Source organism: Lepus europaeus, chromosome 4 (genome assembly GCF_033115175.1).
Source record: "Lepus europaeus isolate LE1 chromosome 4, mLepTim1.pri, whole genome shotgun sequence".
Lineage (NCBI taxonomy): Eukaryota > Metazoa > Chordata > Mammalia > Lagomorpha > Leporidae > Lepus > Lepus europaeus.
This window is the reverse complement of record NC_084830.1, coordinates 97,162,638-97,190,166: the sequence shown is the minus strand read 5'-3', so window position 1 is coordinate 97,190,166 and position 27,529 is coordinate 97,162,638. Positions and strand designations below refer to the sequence as shown.

The window sequence follows — 27,529 nt, the reverse complement described above, 5'->3', positions numbered from 1 at the left end:
TGGTTCACTCCCCAGATGTCCACAATGGCCAGTCCTAGCCCAAGTCAAAGCCAAGACCCAGGAGTTCCTTTGGATCTCCCACATGGCTGGCAGGAGCTCAAATACTTGGGCCAACTTCTGATGCTCTTCCTGGGCCATTTTCTGATGCTCTCCCTAGGCCATTAGCAAGGAGCTGGATGGGAAGTGGAACAGCCGGGTCAGGAACCAGCATCTACATGGGTATGCAGGACTGAAGACATCTCTCTCTTCTCTCCCTCTCTGTAACTCTTTCAAATAAAAAAATAAACTTAAAAAAATCCAACTCTTAAATATTAAGTTAGATGGGGAAGGAGAAGCAATAGAAAAAGAACAAAGATCTAATTTAAAAATGGGTCAGAATAAGCATTAAGTTGAGCAGTTAAGATGCCTGTATCCCTTACTGGAGTAACTGAGTTATACACCCAGTTCTGGTTCCTGACTCCAGCTTCCTGCTGATGTAGACTCTGTGACGGCTTAAAAGTAAGTTCCTACCACGCATGTGGGAGATTCATACTGAGTTCCTTTGGCCTAGCCCAACTGTTGGAGACAATTGAGAAGTGAACCAAGAGGGATGGGAGTGCTCTCTCCAGTTCTCATATAATTTTTAAAAACAAAACAGGGGCCGGCACCGCAGCTCACTAGGCTAATCCTCCACTTGTGGCACCAGCACTCCGGGTTCTAGTGCCGGTCAGGGCGCCGGATTCTGTCCTGGTTGCTCCCTCTTCCAATCCAGCTCCCTGCTGTGGCCCAGAAAGGCAGTGGAGGATGGCCCAAGTGCTTGGGCCTTGCACCCGCATGGGAGACCAGGAGGAAGCACCTGGCTCCTGGCTTTGAATCGGCGTAGTGCGCCGCCCATAGCGACCATTTTGGGGGTGAACCAACGGAAGGAAGACCTTTCTCTCTGCCTCTCTCTAACTATGCCTGTGCCAAAAAAAAAAAAAAAGAAAAAGAAAAGAAAGAAAGAAAGAAAAACAGGAGCAGTCGTTTGGCACAGCAGTTAAGATACAACTTGGCAGGGGTAGAGGGAGGCGTTGTGGCATAGTGGGGAAAAGCTGCCGTCTGCAACACCAGCATCCCATTTAGGCACCAGTTCGAGCCCTAGCTGACCTGGGAAAGCAGCAGAGGATGGCCCAAGTGCTTGGGCCCCTGCATCCAGGTAGGAGAGCTGGAAGAAGCTTCTGGTTCCTGTTTTTGACCCAGCCTTTTGGGGAGTTAACCAGCTGATGGAAGATCTCTGTCTCTGTAATTCTGCCTTTTAAACAAATAATATAAAGCTTTAAAAAAAAAAAAAGATACAGCTTAGAACACTCACATCCCATAATAGAGTGTCTGTGCTTTGAGTTTTCAGTTCTGGTTCCCGTCTCGAGCTTCCTGCTTATGTTGAACCTGGGAGGCAGTGGTGATAACTCAAGGAATAAGTTCCTGCACCCCTGTGGGAGATTTGAGTTCCTAGCTCCTGGCTTTGGTCTAGTACAGTCCCAGCATATGCAAGTGTGCTGATTCTCAAATAATATTTTCTTTTTTGGTGACTGCTTGACGTGTAGAATTCATGCTTTTTTGCTTTTTAAAGATTTATTAATTTATTTGAGAGGCAGAGTTACAGTTAGAGAGAGGGAGAGACAGAAATAGAGTTCTTCCATCCACTGGTTCACTGGGCCAATTTGAAGCAAGGAGCTTCTTCTGGGTTTCCCATGCAAATGCAGGGATCCAAGCACTTGGGCCATCCTCCACTCCCTTTCCCAGGCTATACCAGAAAGCAAGATTGAAGAGGGATGACAGCCAGGACTCAAACCCCTGCCCATATGGCATGCCAGAGCTGCAGGCGGAGGCTTATTAACCCACTACATCAGAGCACCAGCCCCTCAAATAATTTTTAAAAAATAAAATGGGCAGGCACTAGGCACAACAGTTAAGACGCAGCTTGGGACACCCACATCCCATACTGGAGTGCCTGGGTTTAAGTCCCAGCTCTGTTTCTATTTTAGCTTCCTGCTAATGTACACACTGGGAGGCAACAGATGATGGTTCGAATACTTGGTTCCTTGCTACTCATGTGGGAGACCTGCACAGAGTTCTGGGCTCCTGGCTTCAGCCTCGTGCAGCTGCAGCTGTTGCAAGCATTTGGTGAATGAACTAGCAGAGAGAAGATCTCTTTGTCTCTCTGCCTTTCAAATAAATTAAATAAATAAATATAAAAATGGGCCACCATATAGCTTATCAAAAATAACTGTATATGGGGCTGGTGCTGTGGCACAGCAGGTTAATGCCCTGGCCTGAAGTGCCAGCATCCCCTATGGGCACCGGTTCAAGACCTGGCTGCTCCACTTCTCTGCTATGGCCTGGGAAAGCAGTAGAAGATGGCCCAAGTCCTTGGGCCCCTGCACCATGTGGGAGATCCGGAAGAAGCTCCTGGCTCCTGGCTTCGGATTGGCATAGCTCCAGCCACTGCAGCCAATTGGGGAGTGAACCAGCAGATGGAAGACCTCTCTTTCTCTCTGTGTAACTCTTTCAAATAAATAAATAAATAAATATTTAGAAAATAAATAAATGTATATAAACAGCAAATATATGAAAAGATGTTCGACTTCACTCATAATTAAGTACTTCATAATTAATATTTCACAAACTACAGTAACCCTTTCAACAAAAAAACTAAAAGAAACCCAAATGTTTGAAAGTATCTATTGGCCAGATGCTGATAAAATAGACACTTCTGCACACTGCTGGAGAGAATTTGTATAATATAGTCTCAATAGAAGGCATGTGGAGATGTGCAGCAGAATTACAATCCTATTTAGGAATCTACCTCAAAGATGTACTAGTAAGATACAAAATGACATAAACCACCGGCTGTTCGCTTTGGCAATATTATTAATAGCCAAAGACCAAACCCAAAAGTCATCAGTAGGAGACTGATGAAAAATATTATGATATTTCCACACAATGAAGAATTACACACTTATTTTTTTAAAAAAGGAACAGGGGAAGTGAACCAGCAGGTAGAAGTGCTCTCTCTCCCTCTCTCTCTATCTCTTCTCTCCCTCTCTGTCAAATTTGCTTTTAAATAAGACAATCTTAAAAGAAAAAGATCTTTCTGTGCCAGTGTAGAGTGGTATGCAGAAGACATCAAGCAGAGGAAGAGAGCAAGGAAGGAACAGGAAAGGAACAGAGAAGCAGGAGTCTACAATCAGCTCACTAATCACGACTTTAGCATCTTGTAAATATTCACATGCTAAAAAAGAAAACCAAGGGCAAATAGAAAAGATAAGAGAGGGCACTTGGTCACAGTGGATTAAGTCACTGCTTGGGATGCCTATATCAGAGTACCTGGGATCCAGTCCCATGCCTCCTTTCTGATCCAGCTTCCTGCAATGTGCACCTAGGGAGGCAGCAGATGATGGCTCAAGTACTTAAGTTCCTGGCCCCCAAGTGTGAGACATGAATTGAGTTCCAGACTCCTAGCTCCAGCTGTTGCAGGCATTTGGCGAGTAAACCAGTTAATGGAAGATCTCTGCCTCTCTAAGTCTGTCTCTCTGTTGCTCTTTCAAATAAATAAATAAATAAGATAAACAACTTCTAAAACTTAAAAATCAACTAAAACAATGTACCTAATTGGTATAATAACCACAAATCAAACAACTTGTATCAAATATCTTTGGAACACAAAATTTTATTATATATACTCCCAGAGTATACATTTTAAGTACATTATAACTAAAATGAAAATTTTAAACTTAAATTAGATGTGATTAGTGTTAGTATTAATACTGGTATTGCTATTTTTGAAAATATTTCATGTACATTATAGGATAAAGCAATTAGTTAATGACAAGTCATTGGTGATAATATTGTTAAGGAAAAAAGTAAGATCTGTAGTATAAGGGAATAAGAGAATACGAAAATGAGTTAAATTAAATTATTAAATTACTACATTTTTAAAGTTTGTTATTTTTTATTTATCTTAAAGTGGGAGAGAGGGAGACAGAGCACTTCTATCCCTTCCCAAAAAAGCATATTCTATCCCTTCTATCACTTCCCAAATGCCCACAAAAGCCAGGCCAAAGCCAAGAGCCCAGCGCTCTATCCAGGTCTCCAACATGGATGGCAAGGATCCAAGTACTTGAGCCATCATTTATTGCCTCCCAGTGTATGAATTAGTAGCAATCTGGGTTAGAATCATAGGTGGGACTCAAACCCAGGTATTCAAAAATGGGACACAGCAGCTTAACCCACTGTGACACAAGGCCTGCTCCTATAATGTTAAATTTGAAAGAAAAACAAAGAATAAGAGGAAATAAATAAAAAGTAAAGTTCCATAAAGGAAAACAAGGAATAAGAAGAGAAAATAATAACAATAAATAATAGCAAACATTTGGGGGCCGGTGCCGTGGCTCACTTGGTTAATCCTCCGCCTGCAGCGGAGCATTATTAGTATTAATATTTGACAAAATTCACCAGTGAAACTATCTGGGTCAAGGTTTCCTTTGTAAAAGGAAAAAAAAAACCTATGTGTATTAATAAGTTAGTGCATTTACTTGCTAGACGTATTATTCAGGCTTTTTATTTCTTCTTGCAACAGTTTTGGTAACTTATGAGTTTCTAGGAATCTTCCCATTTCACTTAAGTTGCTGAAGTGGTTCGTATGATGTTCGCATCACTTCCTCACAATTTTTTAAACATGTGAGCAGTCAGGGGCCACATTCCCTTTCACCTGCTTTTGCTTTTTCTTTAGCTAATAGTATGTCAATTCCATTTAGCTTTTCAAAAACCAATTTTCGGTTTCATTAATTTTTCTCCCCCATTTTTCAGTTTCTATTGCATTATTTTGACTCTAATCTTTATCACACCCTTCCTTCAGCTTCCCATTGTTTTTTCTTCTCTCCATATTTGAAAGTAGAAAGTTTAAATTATTGATTTGAAATATTTTCTAGCACAAGTATTAAAAGATAAGAATTTCCCTCTAAGCACTGCTTTAGCAGATTTTGATATACTTTAATTCTTATTTCATTCAGATCAAACTACTATCTGATTTCTCTAATAATTTCTGCTTTGACTGAAGGATTATTTGGAAATGTGTTATTAATTAGTAGCTTATTTGGAAATATTTTTCAGATTCCCCAAATTTCCTTCTGTTGTTGATTTCCAATTTAACTTCACTGTGGTCAAAGAATATGCTTTGTATGATTTCAACCCTTCTAATTTTAGTAAGAATTGTTTTATGGCCTAGCATATGGTCTTTCCTGAAGAATTTTCCCTATGTGCTCAAAAAAGAATTTATGTTCTGTTGTAACAAATATTTGGTCAATTATGACTTTTAAAAACATCAATTAAAAAAAGTAAATTATTAATTCATGCTACATCATTATGCTGAATAAAGAAGCAAGACATAAAAGATCACACCTGAGTACTGTATCATTCCCATTTATATAAAATGCCCAAAAAGGCAAATTTATAAAGACAGGAAAAAGATTAGGGGCTACAAATGGGAATAAATTTTAAATGGTCATGTTGATTGTTGATCTTACTAGAGGATAAAAATGCTCCATGGTCATGGTTTCACCACTCCCTCTGGAAAGCTCCCCAAAATCGCTGAATTATGTACTTAAAATAAGTGAATTTTATGATAATATATAACAAACAAGTTTACATCAATATTTACAAATCAATATAAATAAACACCACTTTAAAACACGCACTGATAGTTAAACAATTCGAAGAAGCTATTGTATCAAGCCTTTATTTTTTAAAGACTGATTTATTTTATTTAAAAGAGTTACAGAGAGATGGAGACAGACAGAGAGAGATTTTCTCTTTTTTTTTTTTTTTTTGACAGGCAGAGTGGACAGTGAGAGAGAGAGACAGAGAGAAAGGTCTTCCTTTTTCCGTTGGTTCACCCCCAAAGTGGCCACTATGGCCAGCGCGTTGCGGCCAGCATGCTGCACGGATCCAAAGCCAGGAGCCAGGTGCTTCCCATGCGGGTGCAGGCCCAAGGACTTGGGCCATCCTCCACTGCACTCCTGGGCCACAGAAGAGAGCTGGACTGAAAGAGGAACAACCAGGACAGAATCTGGCGCCCCAACCGGGACTAGAACCCAGGGTGCCGGCACCGCAGGCGGAGGATTAGCCTATTGAGCTGCGGCGCCAGCTGAGAGAGATTTTCCATCTGCTGGTTCATTCTCCAAATGGCTGCAACAGCTAACAGCTGGAGCCGTGCCAGTCTGATTTCAGGAGTCAGGAGCCCTCTCTGGATCTCTCATGTGGGTGGCAGAGGCCCAAGCACTTGGGCCATCTTCCATTGCTTTCCCAGGCAGCTTAGCAGGGATTTGGATTGGAAGCAGAGCAGCTAAGACTCAAACCAGTGTCCATATGAGATGCTAGTGCTGTAGGCCTTTACCTGCTTGCCACAGCACCTACCCTCAAACCCTTACTTTAAACATTGTCATCAAATATGCCATCCTTCCCCCTACATTTATGCTAAAATAATAAATTGTATCTAACTAAACAGTCAGTGATGTGGGAAACTTCAACGCACTATACCTGTAAATTTAAAAGAAATACAAGGGGGTGGGTGTTTGGTACAGTAGTTAAGCCACTGTTTGAGATGCCTGCATCCCATATCAGAGTTCCTGGTTAGAGTCGCAGTTACTCAACTGCTGATTCAGCATCCTGTTAATGTGCCCCTGAGAGGCAGCAGGTGGATGGCTCAATTACTTCAGGGGTCCTTGTTTGGATCAAAATTCAAATAATCCAATGATATAAAAACACTTGAGAAAAATGAGAAAATCTTGAGTATGGAATTCTGACATTTTTACCCAACGGATACTAGTATTATAGCTATATAAGAAAATATTGTTTAGAGATATGTACAGAAGGATTCAGAAGTGAAATGCAACGGTGCCTGGGATATGCATTAAATTATAGTAACAGCAGTAAAACCGGGAAAACGCTGACATTTTCTCAGTCTGGAGTCTCATTTATACTTTTAGTTTAGAGCACATTTGAAAAGTCTCACAGTAACAGCTTGGTTTTTTTGATGTTTTAGAGAAAAAGAAAGAAAGTCTGATGGCAAGTGCAATTGCCATTCAGCTGTTTATGGAACAAAGAAGGTAAGTTCCCACAGAAACAAAATATGGATGTTTCTTGGATTTCTAGACTACAATGACTTACCTTCTGGCAATCCTTTTGAAAGTGGATTGAAATAACTCTTCCATAACATGCTGCTGTTCCCGACAAAGAATTTCTGTCACCAACTGCAACAGTACTGGACTCTGAGACAACTCCAATGCATCTAAAAGCTAGGAAATCATCATCATCAAAATTTCCTTGTGCTTTATTTTTAACAGTTCTAAAAACAGACATAAAATATAATACAATTTTCAAGAATTATCAAATGCTGGTAATTTTGTCATCTCTGCAGCTACACAGACTACCTGGCAAATAACGAAGTACATGAAGCACCTCAGTTCTGACTCTTTAGTTTTGCAGATGTCTCTCTTCCCTTTGTTTCTGGTTCTGAAAGACCACACGGCAATGTGCCTTCACTGAGGTCCTAATCCTCCACCAAGCAAGGCAGCCCTGGCCCTGGGGTCCTTTGACAGGCCCACAGATGTCCTAGGTTGCTCCTCTGATGTTCTTACCCATCACTATGACTATTTTTTACTTTATAGGAGACACTCTCAATTTCACCTTCCCAGAATAAGTAAGTTCTATCTCAACCCTTCTTTTACATATTTAATCCTGAAGAGCCTTCACAATACATTCTTCATCTCTGAAGCTGTTCTGTGATGGTTCTTTGATGAGTTCTTCCTGCTAAGCTCCTTTGTTTCCTGTTAATTGGCATCTTTCTCCAAATATTGTCATTATTTATTCACATTTATATGAAAGCACTGTCACTAAGAGAAACTACTAAGGTCTGCTTAGAATTTTTGTAGATGCTAAAGTCATTAGGTGACAGGTTATTGGGGAACAAGATCCTAAAATGATACCAACATAATGGTGTCACCGTGTTGATCATTTGTTAATCACAGAAAGAAAACACATCATTCAACAGGAAGAGGAGACAGGTACTACTTAGCTTGGGCACCAGACTTGATGTCACCACCAAGGTGTCTTCATGACACCTTGCCCTTCTGTGCTACTGTTGCTGGTAAGGTTGAATTGTGGGGTGGGGTCTGACCTAGCAGGTAAGATGCCTGCACCCCTCATTGGAGTACATGGGTTTGATACCTATCTCCACTCCTGACTACAGCTTTCACTAATAGAGATCCTGGGAAGCAGCAGTTGATGGCTCAAATAATTGGGCTCCTGCATGGACACCTAGATTGAGTTTCCAGCTCTCGGTTAGGCTCCAATTGGGAACTGTTGTGGGCATTTTGAGAGTCCCCAGTTCTATAGGGACTTTCAGAGGCATATTAAGTGGTATCAGCGATAATCACTAAATGCTCCTCAAACAATTACTATTCTGCTAAATTTAGAATCTAGAACATATTGGTAATTTTTTAGCTTCTTTTGATATTATTGTTCATGACTTACATATGTTACATATTCTATTGTTATGCATAACATATTTAACAATTTTAAAATGGGGAAAGTGAATTCCAAGGGATTGAAATACACACTCTCCACTGCAGACAGCTAGCTTTTCACAAGAATTAAGCTGAATTCTTAAAAGTTACAGTACTTCTCTGATTCTGGATATTTCATTTATGCTTTCTCATCAAGAAGTGTAACAAAAAAAATCACTGCTTCAATTTAATTTCACCCTACCCAAAACGAACCTTTTTCATACAGTCCACATAATTATTGTACCGCAGAGTTCCAGGGGGGAATTCATTAGACTTCATGGGGAAATGAGAGACTATGAGCTTCTCCAGAACACACTTCAGGTCCTGCAGGCTGCCTCCAGGGAGACCAGTGAAGAATGGAAGGAGAAGGATGGCTTGGCCCTGTGGAACAATGCAGTCATGAGGGTACACTGATGGTAGCTTTTGGATCCTACAGAATAAATTAATTTCCTGCTTTCTAAAGACTTTGCAGGGGCCAGCACTGTGGCGTAGCAGGTAAAGCCACCACCAGCAGTGCCAGCATCCCATATGGACGCTGGTTCGAGTCCCAGCTGCTCTACTTCTCATCAGCTCTCTGCTATGGCCTGGGAAAGCAGTAGAAGATGTCTCAAGTCCTTGGGCCACTGCACCCACGTGGGAAACCTTGAAGAAGTTCCTGGATCCTGACTGGCACAGCTCTGGCCGTTGTGGCCAACTGGGGAGTGAACCAGCAGATGGAAGACCTCTCTCTTTCATTCTGCCTCTGCCTCTCTATAACTCTGCCTTTCAAATAATAAATAAACCTTTAAAAGAAAAATAGACTTTGCAAACACAGCACTCTGGATTCAATGAGCAAGTGCAGAACAACCTGCACACTGCAATAAAAGCCAAGCTGGGGGCTGGTGCTGTGGCATAACCGGTAAAGCCGCCGAATGCAGTGCCAGCATCCCATATGAGTGCTAGTTCGAGTCCTGGCTACTCCACTTCCTATCCAGCTCTCTGCTATGGCCTGGGAAAGCAGTGGAAGATAGCCCAAGCCCTTGGGACCCTGCACTCACGTGGGAGACCCGGAAGAAGCCCTGGCTCCTGGCTTCAGAGTAGCGCAGCCCTGGCCATTGTGGCCAACTGGGAAGTGAACTAGTGGATGGAAGACCTCTCTCTCTCTTTCTGCCTCTCCTTCTCTCTGTGTGTAACTTTTTCAAGTAAAAAATAAATAAATCTTAAAAAAAATAAATAAATAAAGGCAAACCTGACTGCAGTTCTGCACCTCAGCTTTGATTCCAGAGCTCAGAGAGCTGCCTTGGGGCACACATGTAAATAAATAAGATGCTATATGTCGAGTCTACAATAGTGATCCCTGTAGGACATGCTTTGTGTGGGAAGAGCATCTTGAAGAACCTGCAGGGTAAATCACAACTCCTGCTGCAATACCACTCCACTTAACACTAAGTTTAATAGGTCTAGTTGTTGCGCCAGCTCGCCCCAGGATGCAAGTGAATTCCTAAGTGCTCTCATCCAGACACATGGGAAACTTGACTAATCACACAGAACAGGAAATTCCAAAGAATTATCCTCTGTATCCGCATTTCATTAAGGCCACATGTTAATGAAGCTTAAAAATATAAAGACTTCTATTCTGGGACTTTAAAATTAGCAAGCTTAAAATAACCACATTAAATTCTTTACCCTAAAGATCATCAAGAAATTTTTTATTACTTTAAGTAGAAAAACGGATTAATAAAGTTAATGCAGCAATTCTAACAGCCAACTTAAGTCATATGAAAAGTGGTAAGTTTGAACATTTTCCCTGAAGTTTACATTTTGGAAACTTAATCTCTAACTTTATACATTAGTGGAATTTGGAGGTGGAGCCTTTGGAAGGTTCTTGGGTTTCAATGAGGTCAGGAAGGTGGAGTCCCCTGGATGGCATTAGCGGCTTTGTAAGGAGAGAAACCTGATCAAGCAGCCTGCTCTGTCTCACCATGGGATGCCCTCAGCTATGTAATAAAGCACCAAGCAGGCCCTCACCAGACGTTGAGAATATGCCAGTGTCTTGTTGTTGGACTTCCTAGCTTCCAGAAATGTGAAACAAATTAACATCTATTCTCTTTTTTCCAGTCTCAAGTATTTTGTTATAGCAACAGAAAACAGACAAATGTCAATTCTCCCAAGAAAGACAATCTCATGGCTACATTTGAAAGAAACGCTCTCTTCTGTGTGGAGACCTACCCAAGCATGTGCAAATCAGACATGTGGAAACCTGGGGTTTCCTTCAAGGTGAAAGATGGGGCATGCAGTAACTGTACAGTTGCAACAAACATACCTACACACGGATGGTTATCAAGACAAGGTGGTTAGGTGCATGGGGGCTTACTGTGCTAGTTTATTTTTGTACATGTCTGAGATTTTAAAAATCACAGGTATGCAAAAATGGAGATACAAAATAGAATTTCATGTGAAAAAAATAATTTTAAATCACTTACCTTTAAATGTAGACCCAACTGTGAATCAGCAAGTAGAGTGGTGTATGTTGTAAAGACTTCAGGGAATGCACTATGGCTTGTATTAAAAGACACAGGTGAATCAATCTAAAGGAGGGAGAATGAAATATGATATATTGCTATGTTATGCCTATAATTCCTTTAACACATTTTTCAAACATTTAAAGCTCAGTAACAGACGACAAATTTGCTCTTGGGCTTTAATATTTCACCAATCTTGGTCTGAAATATTTTAATACTATGTGTTAAGACAATGCATGTAAATGTACACTAAAAAATGATAAAAGTATAGGAAATAAGTAAAAAGAAATAATGACATAAAATAATGAGAAAAGTAAAAACTGTAATGCAATCTGCAGTTAGCCTTCCAAAATATTTTTTATCAAACCAATGAGCTTTTGAAACAACTTCCATTACATTGTTAAAGATACAAGCTTCGCAAAACAACAAGCATGACTGCCTATTTAAAGACCCCCAAAATACCTGTAAAATCTTTGCCAGCAAAGTCAGCACTGCCATTTTGCTCTCAGGTGGGGACTCTCTGGCCCACCATGAGTTGCACTTCCTCCAATTTTGCAAAATCGTGGTGGCAAGCTTCTGTCCTTGCTGCTTCTGACTTGCCCGGTCCCGGAAGCTCTGATCTAACATGCCATTCAGAACTGCGCTCACCTGAAACAACGTGCAGTGATGGAAGTTGTCAGCAATGACAACAACAGGTTAAGACCAAACTTATTCTTGTTCCAAAACTAGTCTAGGTAAAGATACTGTTTCTAAAATAGGTATTTACCAACAAGCTCCTCGAATTTGAGAACGGTGCTTTAACAAAATATAAATTCTCCCAGAGAGAGCAGGGGCGGAAACACTTTAGTCCTTGTACTCATCCTGCCATTCCCAATGTTTTTAGTCCATGGCACCCATGACTGAACTCCGCCTGAAGGAGAGATGAGCTCTCTTCTATGCACACACCACCATCACCTGTGTGTACACATGTGTAAGTACACACATATGCTGCCCCCCTCACCCTTCCAAAAGAGTGACATCTGAACTTTGGTTATGTCAACATTCAGCATCCCTGTTATCCTGACAATGCACACATTTCTCACAGGAGCACCAGGCAATCTGATACCAATGCTTTCCCTTCTTGCTAATGGTGTCCTCTCTGAAGTTAAACTTGGTATGCTCTCTTTGCTGTTTTCTTTTCTTTTTTTATATAAGATTTATTTTATTTATTTTAAAGAGTTACAGAGAGATATAGAGCCAGAGAGAGAGAGAGGTCTTCCATCCACCAGTTCACTCCCCAAATGACTGAAGTGACCAGAGCTGAGCTGATCTGAAGCCAGGAGCCAGGAGCTTCCTCCAGGTCTCCCATGTGAGTGCAGGGGCCCACGGACGTGGGCCATCTTACACTGCTCTCCCAGGCCACAGCAGAGAGTTGAATTAGAAATGGAGGAGCTGGAACTCAAACCAGTGCCTATATGGGATGCCAGCACTGCAGGTGGCAGCTTTACTCATTCCAACACAGTGACACAGCGCCAACCCCTGCTGTCTTCAAAGTACGTAGTTGGTTTTTGTTTGTTTGTTTGTTTGTTTTAAGATTTATTTAATTGAAAGACAAAGTTACAGAGAGAGGTAAAGACAAAGAGATGGACCATCTTCCACTGATATCCCACGCCATAGCAGAGAGCTGGATTGGAAGAGGAGCAGCTGGGATTAGAACCGGAGCCCATATGGGATGCTGGCACTTCAGGCCAGGGCTTTAGCCCGCTGTGCCACAGCACCGGCCCCCAAAGTACATATCTTAATTTGTCATCAAAGTCTCCCAAATTAATTATATCTCTTCAAGCCATCTTTAAGCCCACTAGGAAGTTTTGTTCCACCTTTGTGGAAACACAGCTCTCATTCTCCCATGCTGATGCCCAGGCCTGGCTGCTCCCTTGCTCTGCATGGGGCCGATTTGCTGCACCTAGCACCTTCCTGTGTCTTGGCTCACTGACTTATGCTGCCTACCCAGCAGCTCCCTGATGAGAGGCACAAAGGAGACATCCCTCTGGGATCCCACATATCTGAGACGTCCGCATTTCTACACCCGCGCAACTCCAGACTGCAGATTTCTTCATGAACTACGGAAGAAATCAGGATCACAATCTTACAGCATCCACGAGGCAGCTGAGAAGCTACACACCATTTCATTCGTGATCCTTCTTACATGTTATTATTTTTCTTCTGTATAAATGTCTCGGGATCTTTCCTTTGGTGACACCCTAGGGTTCTGATTTTTCAGGAACCGCACTCTGAGAGGTGCCTTTTCCACGTACCGTGCAGGACACTGCAGAACCCTGGGCCATGCTTTCTGGGGCCTCCTGTGCTGTGGCATCAGGAAGGGCTGTCCTGGTCCTGCTCTTGCAAAAGTCCTGCTGCACAGCCTGGGGGGCTCCTTGTCACCTCTCTCCTATGCTGGGTTCTGTGTGTCCATCTAGTCTCTGGGAGAGCTCCTATACTATATTTCATTTTTAATTTCTGATGTCCATGCTACATCCCAGGAGTTCTTTTTTGTTCTCTGCTGATTTTTTTCAGTCACAATTCTTGTTTCACGGACATAATATCTCATCTCTTTGAAGCTTCTTCCTCTTCTACTTCCTCCTCACTGAATGTTCTCTGCAGAGCTGCCTTTTCCCTGCAGAACAGGGTTTCTGGAACCTCTGTGCGCAGGCCTGGTTTCACATTTAAGAACTGACTGAGGTGCTGTGCAGTGGGCAGGGTTCGCCCACCTGAGGGTCTCTGTGAGTCATCAGGCTGCAGTGATGACTGAGTCTTTATTTGCTCGAAGGCTGATCAGAATATCCTGACACTGTGTCAAGGGCGAACACCTAACTGATGGCACTCCAGAAACCAAACAGGAGAAAGAGCTATGAGGCTGTGCCCTGCTCCTGTGAGGGTCTGCATACACCCAGCCAAGCTCAGATCTGTACCCACAGAGAACCACTGCCACCAGGCCTCAGAGATAGAGAGGCCCTGGGAGGGAGGATGACTTCTCATAGTCCTCCCTGCCCCAGCCTGTCCTGCATACTCCACTCTGCGCAGTGCTGCCAGGCCCCAGCACAGCCCTCTTGGACTCAGAAATCTGTCACGTTTGTCCTTGTGCTTTATGGCTTGTGTCACTCTTGAAGTTTTGTGGTTTTTTTTCCAAATATTTTAAAAGATTATTTTGTCGTTTTTGATACCCAATTTTGTCATTTTAGAGGGATTTGGGGAAGGAATAGATGATATATATAGATTTTTGTTCACCATTTTCACCAGAAGTCTGAATGGTTTAAAAGCTCAAAATGCTAAATTTCCTGAGTGTTGTGCATCTACTACAATTTTATTTCTAACTTTCAAAAATATAAATCCAGGGAATGCCATCGTGCCCCAGCCAGATAAGCCACTGCTTGCAACATAGGCATTTATATAGGAGTGCCAGTTCATGTCCCAACTGCTCCGCTTTCAATCCAGGTCCCTGTTAATGACTCCAGGAAAAAAGCAGAAGATGGCCCAAGTGCTTGGGCCCCTGTTATCTACATGGGAGACCTGGATGGAGATCCTGACTCCTGGCTCTGACATGATCCAGCCCTGGTCATTGAGGGCATTTGCAGAGGGAACCAACAGATGGAAAATCTCCCTGTCTCTCTGTCATTTGGTCATTCAAATAAATAAATAATTATTTCCCAAAAAAGGGAAAAAACAACAAATTCCTAGTGTACCATTTCACAAAATAGTTTACAACAGACAAGTACTCCAGAGTAAAAGTTCAACTTAGTAGGTAGTCACATTCTCTCTCTTTAAATGGCCACACCAACAGGTAGCTGTTTCTGACTATCCACAGAACATTTCAAAATCCCAGAAGTTCAGTAAACCAAAGCAAACTAGGTATTATTAAATATGGTTAAACATTGGCCTCCAAGGAGTCAACATGAGGGGCAAAGGGGAAAACAGCAGGAGGCACACAGGAAATGACGACACGGCGGGAGGCTGTGACAGCTGAGCACAGAAAAGCTCACCAGATGTGGCAGAGCAGCGCATGGCTGGTGAAAAGCCAAAGACAACACTGGGCCTCAGGATGGTGTGCAAGTTTCAACACAGCAATTTGGCAAAAGCCAATACTCTAAATGGTTATCCCTTATAATAGGCATAAAGATTTGGGAGGCATGAGGGAATGGAAAAAAATAATGCTCCAGGAGCCAGTGCTGTGGCGCAGCAGGTAAAGCCCTGGCCTGAAGTGCTGGCATCCCATATGGGTGCTGGTTCGAGACCCAGCTGCTCACTTCCAATCCAGCTCTCTGCTATGGCCTCGGAAAGCAGCAGAAGATGGCCCAAGTCCTTAGGCCCCTTCTCCATGTGGGAGACCTGGAAGAAGCTCCTGGCTCCGGATGGGCACAGCTTCAACCACTGTGGCCAACTGGGGAGTGAACCGCAGATGGAAGATCTCTCTCTCTCTCTCTGTCTCTCCTCTTTGTGTAACTCTTTCAAATAAATAAATCTTTAAAAAATAAATAAAATATTTCATTACCATTTTGGGATTGTCCACTGATGACTTCATGAGCTCCAGCACAGCAAGATCGAGACTTTTCAGCAATTCAGTGTTGATGGTTTCTGAGAACACACTATAGAAATACTCTCCACGGGAGAAGCTGCTACTGCTGCTTCTCGAGGAGCTGCCCAGGGATGGCACGGACAGCACTGCCGTGTCCAGAAGGAGACTCACGAGGCGCTCACACTGTGAAAAGAAAGAGAAGCAGCATGGCAGGGGGAACAGGCTCACCCTTATATGACACAGAAAATCACACAAGGCCCAAATGAGCCTGGTGGGGAAAGCAGAGGCTGAGTTTCACAGTGCACGTGCTTGCTAGCCTCCGTTTTCTAGGTTTCATTTTGGGAGAGCAACTGCCCTGGCTGGCATTTCTTCTGAATTTACAGAACTTCTTGTTGCTTTTGCTTTGAGAACAGAATCTAGTAAAAGCAAGTGTTTTTAGAGAACTCAAATATGCTACTGTCTGCACTAAGTGGGAAGGGGCAAAGTTTTTGGCTACAGGAGATAATGGGGCACTGGTGTGAAAGCACAATCTGCAGATCTCAGCCCTGCAAGGCTCAAAGACCACAGAGACTTTTCTTGGTGGTGCTTTTGGAACTACCCTCCAAAGGCCTGCCAAGCCACCCATTTCAAGAAGCACCAAGGCCGGCCGGCGCTGTGGCTCAATAGGCTAATCCTGCGCCTGCGGAGCCGGCACACTGGGTTCTAGTTCCAGTTGGGGTGCCGGATTCTGTCCCAGTTGCCCTCTTCCAGGCCAGCTCTCTGCTGTGGCCAGGGAGTGCAGTGGAGGATGGCCCAAGTGCTTGGGCCCTGCACCCCATGGGAGACCAGGAGAAGCACCTGGCTCCTGGCTTCGGATCAGCGCGGTGCACCAGCCGCAGCGCGCCAGCTGCGGCGGCCGTTGGAGGGTGAACCAACGGCAAAGGAAGACCTTTCTCTCTGTCTCTCTCTCTCACTGTCCACTCTGCCTGTCAAAAAAAAAAAAAAGAAGCAGCACCAAGGCCAAGAGATGGACCATGGTCAACATAGGTCAGCTTTACAGTCACAAAATGTTCTCTGCCTGAAGCCGTTTGGAAACAAAGGAGGGAAGACAAAACCTCAGTTAAAGATGAATGTGGTTCTATTTTGTTCATTAAAAAAGAAAAAAATGCCAGGGCCAGCGCTGTGGCTCAGTGGGTTAATACCCCAGCCTGCAGTGCCAACATCCCATATGGGTGCCAGTTTGAGTTTTGGCTGCTCCACTTCCAATCCAGCTCTTGGCTATGGCTTGGGAACGCAGCGAAGGATGGTTCAAGTGCTTGAGCCCCTTCACCAGTGTGGGAAACCCAGAAGAAGCTCCTGGCTCTTGGCTTTGGATTGGCTCAGCTCCAGCCATTGCAGCCATTTGGGGAGTGAACCAGTGGATGGAAGATTTCTCTCTCTGTCTCTACCTCTCTCTACAACTCTTTCAAATAAATAAAGTAAATCTTTAAAAAAAAAAAAAAAAAAGGAAAAAAGTGTTAACACATTAACACATTGTTTTATAAAGAAAGCTTGTGTGAATCAATGCCAGTACTTGTCCAGCTAAGACTTCACCCAACTATATGCCGCTATTTCTAGAGACACGATGTGAGCTGTGCTCATATATTTTCATCATTAGGGTAGTAGAGCCTGTAGATGTTTCTCCTACCTGTCTTCCAAAAGAAAAGGCCAACTCCAGAAATCCAACAGCCAGTCGCTTACAGCTGGGGTCTAGTGAAGGTAGACCCTGCCTGTCACCTCCAGATGTGATGCTATTGTACACCAGGGAAAGAAGTCTTGTGCCAATAGAATGCTGCTGGTCTGTGGCCTAAAATAAAATCAACACTGAAATACTGGCAAAAAGTATTTTACAGAAAAACATAATTCCACACTTCTCAGTAATTAAAATATCATTCTGAGCTAACACTGACAATTTCCTTCCAGCTTTCAGGACAACTTTAATTCAACACTGCCTTCCAAGCCACCCGTTTCAATTTTTCTTTTACATAGCCACAGCAGAAAGGCACAGTAAACAGTTAGGCTTTCAAATTTTTCAGAGGCTGCTCTAGAAACATCCAAATGTTTCTTTTTATTTCATGTGCCTCTTACATTTACTCTCATATTTACATCCCAGATAATATCTATGTGTCTAGAGCAAAGGTTTCTATAATTTCCACCTCAGCACTCTCTGTACACAAAGGATATATAACAAAGAAGATATTTAGGCTAGTTACCTTAATAGTCGAAAGAAATGTAAAAACAAAGTGGCAGTGATTACCTGAGATGGCAGAATGACGTCCAAGAACCCAGCTCTGTGAAGCTGTTTGTAGGCAGACACGACAGAAGCCAGCCTGGTCCTCTGCAAGTGAGCATCCAGTCTGCACAAGTCAGCTGAACAAAGCTCCTCAAGGCTGGCGTGCAGGAAAAGCAAAAGGGAAATTCAGGAAGTTAAGATCCCGTCACATTATCAGGACACACTGAAAAAAAACCCCATGTGTTCTCACAAATTTGCTAAGTACCCAGCATTCAAACTCACTACCGTAATCCTAGAAAGTATGGCACACACTTACCCAATGTGGAAACCAAACATGGTGCAACCTAACAAAATAACAGAATTGGAATGTTGTGTTTGTAGCATGAGCGTTGTGATGCAGTAGGTTAAGGCCACCACATCCAAGGCTTCTTTTCTTTTTAGTCTAGGTGCAGGGAAGGCATTTGCTAAATATGCAATTTCCAAACAGTGGATGAGCGCCTGTGTCCTGAGCACTGCACTGATGAGCTCCTTTCCTGGAGGAAATGGGAGCTTCAACAGCCATGCACATAGCTACCAGGAGCACTGCAAGGCACTGAGCCCTGGAATTAAGTTCCACAACGTGCCACAGAGTACAACCACATGCCCACCTCTGTGCTGTCATTTTTTCCTTCAGGTGGGTCTCCAGGACATCTCTGTATGGGGACTGCTTCAGTGCCTTCATCAGGTTCACACACACACTGGGAAGATGGTCCATAACCTGGATGTCACCGACGTGGAACCCTACACTCACGGGCTCACAGAGTGTTTGCACCAGGAGCTGCATCAGAGCTGTGTTGCACAAGTCCTTCTCCAGGAGCTGTAGAGACAAAGCTTGTTGTGGGCATGAAAACACATCTGTGATTCTGTTGGTTATGGTTTCCACAGTGTAAGGCCCATGAGGTGAGGAGTTTTCTCGGACCCACACAGAGGTTGGGAAGCTTTCGCTGTCAAGTCCTGTGGAGGCCACACAATCTCCGCTGAGTCTCCGAACCCATCATAGTGTGAAAGTAGCCATGGGAACCAGGTACACAGATGGGCAGGTGTGGTTCCAGTAAACTATTATTTACAAGAGCCGGTGGCAGATGGGGTTTTCCCGGACCACAGCTCCCCAGCCCCTGGTTTAGAGCATGCCTCGACACAGCACGGACTAGAGCAGGGCCTCACATACAGCAGGCACTTAGTATGAGGGTACTTCAAAAAGGTCACAGGAAAATGGAATTTAATAAGCTTATTTCAATGCAAAAATAAAATCTGAAATTCATACACATTTTTGTGAAACTTCTGAAGTACTATCATGTATACACTGAAAGGGCTGCATGGAATTTGTTAAAAAAGTATCACAGATAGGCCAGCACCGCGGCTCACTAGGCTAATCCTCCGCCTGCAGCGCCGGCACCCGGGTTCTAGTCCCAGTTGGGGTGCCAGTTCTGTCCCAGTTGCTCCTCTTCCAGTCCAGCTCCCTGCTGTGGCCTGGGAAGGCAGTGGAGGATGGCCCAAGTCCTTGGGTCCTGCACCCGCATGGGAGACCAGGAGAAGCACCTGGCTCCTGGCTTCGGATCAGCGCGGTGCGCCGGCCACGGCAGCCATTTGGGGGATGAACCAACAGAAGAAAGACCTTTCTCTCTATCTCTCTCTCTCACTGTCTAACTCTGCCTGTCCAAAAAAAAATTATCACAGATATATTCACAAATATATTAACAAGTGTCACAGTATGAAATGTAGCACCCAATAAAACATTTGGAAAAAACTATTTTGTATTTTTAGTCACACAAGGAAAATCCAAAAGATATGCAGTTTTATTATTGGTACAAACAGATTATACATCAAAGTTTTATTATTTTCAAAAACAGCTTATAAGTAATTAATCAGGTACTATACACTTAAAAATTTCTAAGAGGGTAGATGTTAAATGTTCTCACCATACAAAAAGGTCAGGTATATGAGGTAATAGATCTGTTAATTATCCTGCTCCAGCCATTCCACGATGTATACATATATGCAATCATCATGTTATACATCAAAAACAAATAATTTTTATTTGTCAATTAAAATAAATAAGAATACCTTGGCCGGCGCCGTGGCTCACTAGGCTAATCCTCTGCCTGCGGCACCAGCACCCCAGGTTCTAGTCCCGGTTGCTCCTCTTCCAGTCCAGCTCTCTGCTATGGCCCGGGAAGGCAGTGGAGGATGGCCCAAGTCCTTGGGCCCCGCACCCACATGGGAGACCAGGAGGAAGTACCTGGCTCCTGGCTTCGGATCAGCGCAGAGCGCTGGCCGTAGCAGTCATTACGGGAGTGAACCAACGGAAGGAAGACCTTTCTCTCTGTCTCTCTCTCACTGTCTAACTCTGCCTGTCAAAAAAAATTTAATTTAAAAAATTAAAAAAAGAATACTTATTCTGGTTATGGAAATATCTAGAAAAGCCCAAATCAAGAGGGAGCGGGTGAGAGGGAAGTTATGGGGGGGAAAAAGCCACTGTACTCCAAAAGCTGTATGTTGGAAATTTATATTTATTAAATAAAAGTTTAAAAAAAAAAAAAAGAAAAGAAAAGAAAAGCCCAAATCACATCTTAATAGGAACTTTCCTAACAGGAACTTTTAAAATATTTGTCCTCTACCAAGTACTGCCCTCACATTGACAGCACAGCAAGAGCACTCATACCTTCCACCCTTCTGGATAGGTGCTGAGCAGAGTTGTGGTAAATTCCATAATCCGGACCACGACTGTGCATTTGCTGTAGTTGTACCTTTCCTGCTCTTGTGGGCTGGGTCTGTCACTGGTTGTCCCAGTGCCAAAGCACTTTTCTGCTGCTGTGATATCATGCATAGCAAGGCTCTCTAAAAAGAAAGCCACCGACTTCAAAAGTGAAGATTGAGCTTCAGTACCTAGAAATAATTAGATTAAAATATTAACAGATATTCCCCAGTTTATGAGAGTTCCACATCCAACGTTCAACTTTGCAAAGGTGCAAGGCTGGTAAGCAGAATCCGGCGCCCTAACCGGGACTAGAACCCGGTGTGCCAGAGCTGCAGGCGGAGGATTAGCCTATTGAGCCGCAGTGCTGGCCACACAAACAGTATTTTAATCATATAATTTTACTTCTTGTACTTAAGTATCAAAATTTTTATATTTATGGTGCTATGATTTTAATAAATGTAGTTCACACTAATAACGGAATGATAACATAGAAAAAAAAATTTTTAAATGCAGACCCTTCTGTATGGAAGATGTGAACAGAGTTTTAGGGATAAAAATACAATACTGGAGCCAGCACACCAGCATCCCATATGGGTGCGAGTTCATGTCCCAGGTGCTCCACTTACGATCCAGTTCCCTGCTAACAGCCTGGGAAAAGCAACAGCAGATGGCCCAAGTGTTTGGGCCCCTGTCACCCACATAGGAAACCAAGATGAAGCTCCTGGCTTCAATCTGGCCCAGACCTGGCCATTACAGCCATCTGAGGAATGAACCAGCAAATGGAAGATCTCTCTCTCCCTTTCGCTCTGTGTGAAACTTTGACTTTCAAAATAAACAAACAAATCTTTAAAAAAAAAAACTTTAGGATAAAACAATGTGGGAGGGAGGTAGGGTACTGAAATGAAATAACATTTCAATATTACTCTACAAGGCTTCCAAATTACTTTTCAAGTCTTCCAACAAAATTTTTGCATTTTAAAGCAGATAGTAATGGAATAAATTGGCTTCAGTATTTATGGTCCACTGAATACATTTAAAAATGTATTCATTCATTCATTTGGAAAACAGAGTGACAGAGAGAGATATCTTCCACCCACTGGTTCACTTCCCAAATGCCCGCAACAGCCAGGGCTGGGTCAGGTTGAAGCCAGGAGGCAGGAACTCCACCCAGCAGGGACTCACATACTTGAGTCATCATCTGCTATTTCACAGGGCATTAACAGGAAGCTGGATTGGAAGCAGAGGAGCTAAGACTTGAACCAGCGCTCCAACATGGGAGCGCTGTTGTCATTGTAACCTAGCTTAACTCACTGCACCACAAAGCCCACCTCCTGAATAAACTTTTAAAAAATTAATATTAATAGTTTTATTAAAATACTATTTTCTCCCCCTCTCTGTATTTCAAATTTTAAAAATGAAAATAAATATATTGGAAAAAATGGGGGGGGTTGTTTAGCACAGCAGTAAACACTCATATCCATAAGAGAGGGTTTGGTTCAGCCTTGACTAATCTGCTTCTGATTCATCTGCCTGCTTATGTGTACCCTGTGAGGCAAGCAGGTCACGGCCCACATACTTAGGTCCCTGCTACCCACATGGGAGAGCAGGATTGAGTTCAAGATCCTGGATTCAGCCTGGCCCAGCTCTGGCTATTGCAGGCATGTGGGGAGTGAACAGCAAATGAAAGATCTCTCTCCTTCTGTTTCTCTGTGTAGCTTTCTGCCTCTCCAATTTGAAAAAATAAAAATAAATACATCACAGCACATCAACATTTAGAACACACTAAAAATTATCTAAAGGTATGAAGAAAATTTTGACAAGTGAAAGATGCATTATTTTAATGTTCCCCTCCCCCAAGGGAATAAAACAACTTGAAAACTACTCAATTATAATATATCTACATAATTTGGTAATATGTAATCATTTAAACAAGTCCAAGTTTTACTGGCATAGAAATGTGTAAATATTGGGGCCAGTGCTGTGGCGTGGCAGGTAGAGCTGCCGCCTGCAGTGCCAACATCCTGTCTGGGTGCCGGTGCGAGTTCCGGCTTCTCCACTTCTGATCCCGCTCTCTGCTGTGGCCTGGGAAAGCAGTAGAAGATGCCCCAAGTCCTTGGGCACCTGCACCCTCATGGGGGAACCAGAAGAAGCTCCTGGCTCCTGGCTTCGGATCAGCACAGTTTCAGCCACTGCAGCCAACTGGGGAATGAACCAATGGATGGAAGACCTACCTCTCTCTCTCTCTCTCTCTCTCTCTCTCTCTCTCTGTCTCTCCTCCTTCTCTCTCTGTGTAACTCTTTCAAGTAAATATATAAATCTTTAAAAAATATATGTAAATATGTTCAGTTTCTTCATAAAAAGCAAGTTATAGTAAAGAACACATAAGGATTCCAGTAAGTAAAACATCAGGATAAAAAATACATATAATAATTTTATATGTGTTCAAAAAGTTTAGGAGACTAACAGTAAGTGATTATTAGTTTTTATCACAAGGAAATGCAATCAGGGGAGGTTTTACATGTTTTACTTTCCAGGCTTTTATTGTATTTTTTGAAAGATTTATTTTATTTATTTGAAAGAATTAGAGAGAGGACCAGCGGCAGACTCAACGCACCAGCGCTGGAACGCGAGGTGAGCCGAACCTCCATAGCCCGATATACCAGCGAGCAAGCGGAAAGAGGAGGCTAGAGGGAACGAGGCTTGAAACTCCGTGGGGAAAAGTTCACCAGGCTAACTAGAAGAGAGAGAAAAAAAAATAAAAAAAAGTGACTGATACGGACACAAGTTTCTCTCTCTCCGCTCACCTCTCAAAGGCGAGCAAGACAGAGCAGGCGCCATTTTGGACATACGTCATAAGCTGGGCGACCTCAGGTCTGCACCGGCCCTGAGCCAAGCAGAAAAACCTGACTCTGGGGGAAGGGGTGAAATAACAGGAGATTAGCATCTAACTTGGCAACCCAGTGGGAGATTGCAGGAGAATTGGAGCCCACACTGAGGGCAGCACAGATTCCCTGTGTGGTCCTTGGGAAAGAGCTTCTGATCTCTGGCTCCTGTGGGTATATCATTTGCCTGCTAACTACCTCCAATTACGTTCAGCTGTGCGGAATTACTTCCCTTTTGAATCAAAAAAGAGAGAGATTTACCACACCTAACCTGGGAGTGTCATCTTTGACACACCCTCAGCCCTGAGGAACCAAACACAGCTCTCAGTCCACACTCATCTCAAGCCTCTAAGGCACCACTGAAAGCAGACAGTCCACTTAATATAGAGCCATAGTGTAACAAGAAAAAACACCACAGTGAAGAAACCAAATATCTCCAACATGCCAAACAACAAACACAAAAACCAAGCTAACAAGAATAAGGAAGACACTATGACACCCCCAAATGAAAAAGACACCCCAATTCAAGACTATGAAGATGAGGAGATTGAAGAAATGCAAGAAGCAGATCTCAAAAAATTGCTAAGAACATTAAGAAGTTCTCAAAAACAAATTCTTGAACTACAGAAATCCTTCATGGACAAGATAGAAAATCTCTCTCGTGAAAATGAAATATTAAGGAGGAATCAAAATGAATTGAAACAACTAGTGGAACAAGAAATGGTGATAGTGATGAGAAATCATAATGAAATGAAGAATTCAATAGATCAAATGACAAACACATTACAGAGTCTTAAAAACAGAATGGACGAAGCAGAAGAGAGAATATCAGACTTAGAAGACAGAGAACAGGAAAGGAAACAATCAAATCAAAGAAAAGAAGAAGAAATCAGAAATCTAAAAAATACTGTCAGGAATCTACAGGATACTCTTAAAAAACCCAACATTCGGGTGCTAGGAGTACCTGAAGGCATGGAGAGAGAGAAAGGATTAGAAGGCCTTTTTAGTGAGATACTAGCAGAAAATTTCCCAGGTTTGGAGAAAGACAGAGACATCCTAATACAGGAAGCTCATAGAACCCCTAATAAACATGACCAAAAGAGATCCTCACCACGACACGTCGTAATCAAACTCACCACAGTGAAACACAAAGAAAAGATCCTAAAATGTGCAAGAGAGAAACGCCAGATTACTCTCAGAGGATCTCCAATTAGACTCACAGCTGACTTCTCTTCAGAAACCCTACAAGCTAGGAGAGAATGGCGAGACATAGCCCAGGTGCTAAGAGAGAAAAACTGCCAGCCCAGAATATTATATCCTGCAAAGCTCTCATTTATGAATGAAGGTGAAATAAAGACCTTTCAAAGCAAACAGAAACTGAAAGAATTTGTCGCCACTCGTCCAGCCCTGCAAAAGATGCTTAAAGATGTGTTACATACAGAAACACAGAAACACGGTCACCAATATGAAAGAAGGTAAAGGTAGGAAACCTCACACCAAAAGATCACAGCAATCTCAATCCATATATTAGAAAGTATCTTTGGCTAATGGCAGGGCAAAGTTACTCCTTCTCAATAGTCACATTGAATGTTAATGGCTTGAACTGTCCAGTTAAAAGACACCGATTGGCTGATTGGGTTAAGGAACAAAACCCATCCTTTTGCTGCTTACAAGAAACCCATCTATCCAACAATGATCCATACAGGCTGAGAGTGAAAGGCTGGAAAAAGATATACCACGCCAACAGAAATGAAAAGAGAGCGGGCGTAGCCATCTTAATATCGGACAACATAAACTTTACCACAAAAACTGTTAGGAGAGACAAAGAGGGGCACTATTTAATGATTAAGGGATCCATTCAACAGGAAGATATAACGATTATCAACGTATATGCACCTAATTACAGGGCACCAGCTTATTTAAAAGACTTGTTAAGGGACTTAAAGGGAGACTTAGACCCCAATACAATAGTACTGGGGGACTTCAATACTCCACTCTCAGAGATAGACAGATCAACAGGACAGAAGATCAACAAGGAGACAGTAGATTTAAACGACACTATAGCCCAAATGGATCTAACAGATATCTACAGAACATTTCATCCTACATCTAAGGACTTTACATTCTTCTCAGCAGTACATGGAACCCTCTCTAGGATTGACCACATACTAGGCCATAAAGCAAGTCTCAGCAAATTCAAAAGAATTAGAATCATACCATGCAGCTTCTCAGACCACAAAGGAATGAAATTGGAAATTGGCAACTCAGGAATCCCTAGAGCACGTGCAAACACATGGAGATTGAACAACATGCTCCTGAATGAACAATGGGTCATAGAAGAAATTAAAAGAGAAATCAAAAATTTTCTGGAAGTAAATGAGGATAACAGCACAACATACCAAAACCTATGGGATACAACAAAAGCAGTGTTAAGAGGAAAGTTTATATCAATAGGTGCCTACATCAAGAAATTGGAAAGGCACCAAATAGATGAGCTTTCAAGTCATCTCAAGGATCTAGAAAATCTGCAGCAAACCAAACCCAAACCCAGTAGGAGAAGAGAAATAATTAAAATCAGAGAAGAAATCAACAGGATTGAATCCAAAAAACATTACAAAAAATCAGCCAAACGAGGAGCTGGTTTTTTGAAAAAATAAACAAAATTGACACCCCATTGGCCCAACTAACTAAAAAAGAAGAGAAAAGACCCAAATCAATAGGATCAGAGATGAAATGGGAAACGTAACAACAGACGCCACAGAAATAAAAAGAATCATCAGAAATTACTACAAGGACTTGTATGCCAGCAAACAGGGAAATCTATCAGAAATGGACAGATTCTTGGACACATACAACCTCCCTAAATTGAGCCAGGAAGACATAGAAAACCTAAACAGACCAATAACTGACACAGAAATTGAAACAGTAATAAAGGCCCTCCCAACAAAGAAAAGCCCAGGGCCAGATGGATTCACTGCTGAGTTCTACCAGGCATTTAGAGAAGAACTAACTCCAATTCTTCTCAAACTATTCAGAGCAATCGAAAAAGAGGGAATCCTCCCAAATTCTTTCTATGAAGCCACCATCACCTTAATTCCTAAGCCAGAAAGAGATGCAACATTGAAAGAGAATTACAGACCAATATCCCTGATGAACATAGATGCAAAAATCCTCAATAAAATTCTGGCCAATAGATTGCAACAACACTTCAGAAAGATCATCCACCCAGACCAAGTGGGATTCATCCCCGGTATGCAGGGATGGTTCAACATTCGCAAAACAATCAACGTAATACACTACATTAACAGACTGCAGAAGAAAAACCATATGATTCTCTCAATAGATGCAGAGAAAGCATTTGATAAAATACAACACCCTTTCATGATGAAAACTCTAAGCAAACTGGGTATGGAAGGAACATTCCTTAATACAATCAAAGCAATATATGAAAAACCCACGGCCAACATCCTATTGAATGGGGAAAAGTTGGAAGCATTTCCACTGAAATCTGGTACCAGACAGGGATGCCCTCTCTCACCACTGCTATTCGATATAGTTCTGGAAGTTTTGGCCAGAGCTATTAGGCAAGAAAAAGAAATTAAAGGGATACAAATTGGGAAGGACGAACTCAAACTATCCCTCTTTGCAGATGATATGATTCTTTATTTAGGGGACCCAAAGAACTCTACTAAGAGACTGCTGGAACTCATCGAAGAGTTTGGCAAAGTAGCAGGATATAAAATCAATGCACAAAAATCAACAGCCTTTGTATACACAGGCAATGCCACGGCTGAGGAAGAACTTCTAAAATCAGTCCCATTCACAATAGCTACAAAAACAATCAAATACCTTGGAATAAACTTAACCAAAGACGTTAAAGATCTCTACGATGAAAACTACAAAACCTTACAGAAAGAAATAGAAGAGGATACCAAAAAATGGAGAAATCTTCCATGCTCATGGATTGGAAGAATCAATATCATCAAAATGTCTATTCTCCCAAAAGCAATTTATACATTCAATGCAA

General features: G+C 42.5%; 1 protein-coding gene across 5 annotated transcripts in view; it reads right to left on the bottom strand.

The window, feature by feature from the left end:
- Positions 1 to 27,529, bottom strand: part of PRKDC (protein kinase, DNA-activated, catalytic subunit) — a 190,898-nt gene that overhangs the window by 100,863 nt on the left and 62,506 nt on the right. For all 5 annotated transcript variants that reach the window (XM_062188515.1, XM_062188516.1, XM_062188518.1 and 2 more), the window contains 9 exons: positions 20,585 to 20,808; positions 18,531 to 18,739; positions 17,908 to 18,040; positions 17,299 to 17,457; positions 15,609 to 15,815; positions 11,546 to 11,731; positions 11,045 to 11,149; positions 8,796 to 8,963; positions 7,186 to 7,313 (listed from right to left, as the gene is read on the bottom strand). In XM_062188515.1, coding sequence (XP_062044499.1) covers positions 7,186 to 7,313; positions 8,796 to 8,963; positions 11,045 to 11,149; positions 11,546 to 11,731; positions 15,609 to 15,815; positions 17,299 to 17,457; positions 17,908 to 18,040; positions 18,531 to 18,739; positions 20,585 to 20,808 — 1,519 coding nt within the window. The remainder of the gene's footprint in view (positions 1 to 7,185; positions 7,314 to 8,795; positions 8,964 to 11,044; positions 11,150 to 11,545; positions 11,732 to 15,608; positions 15,816 to 17,298; positions 17,458 to 17,907; positions 18,041 to 18,530; positions 18,740 to 20,584; positions 20,809 to 27,529) is intronic.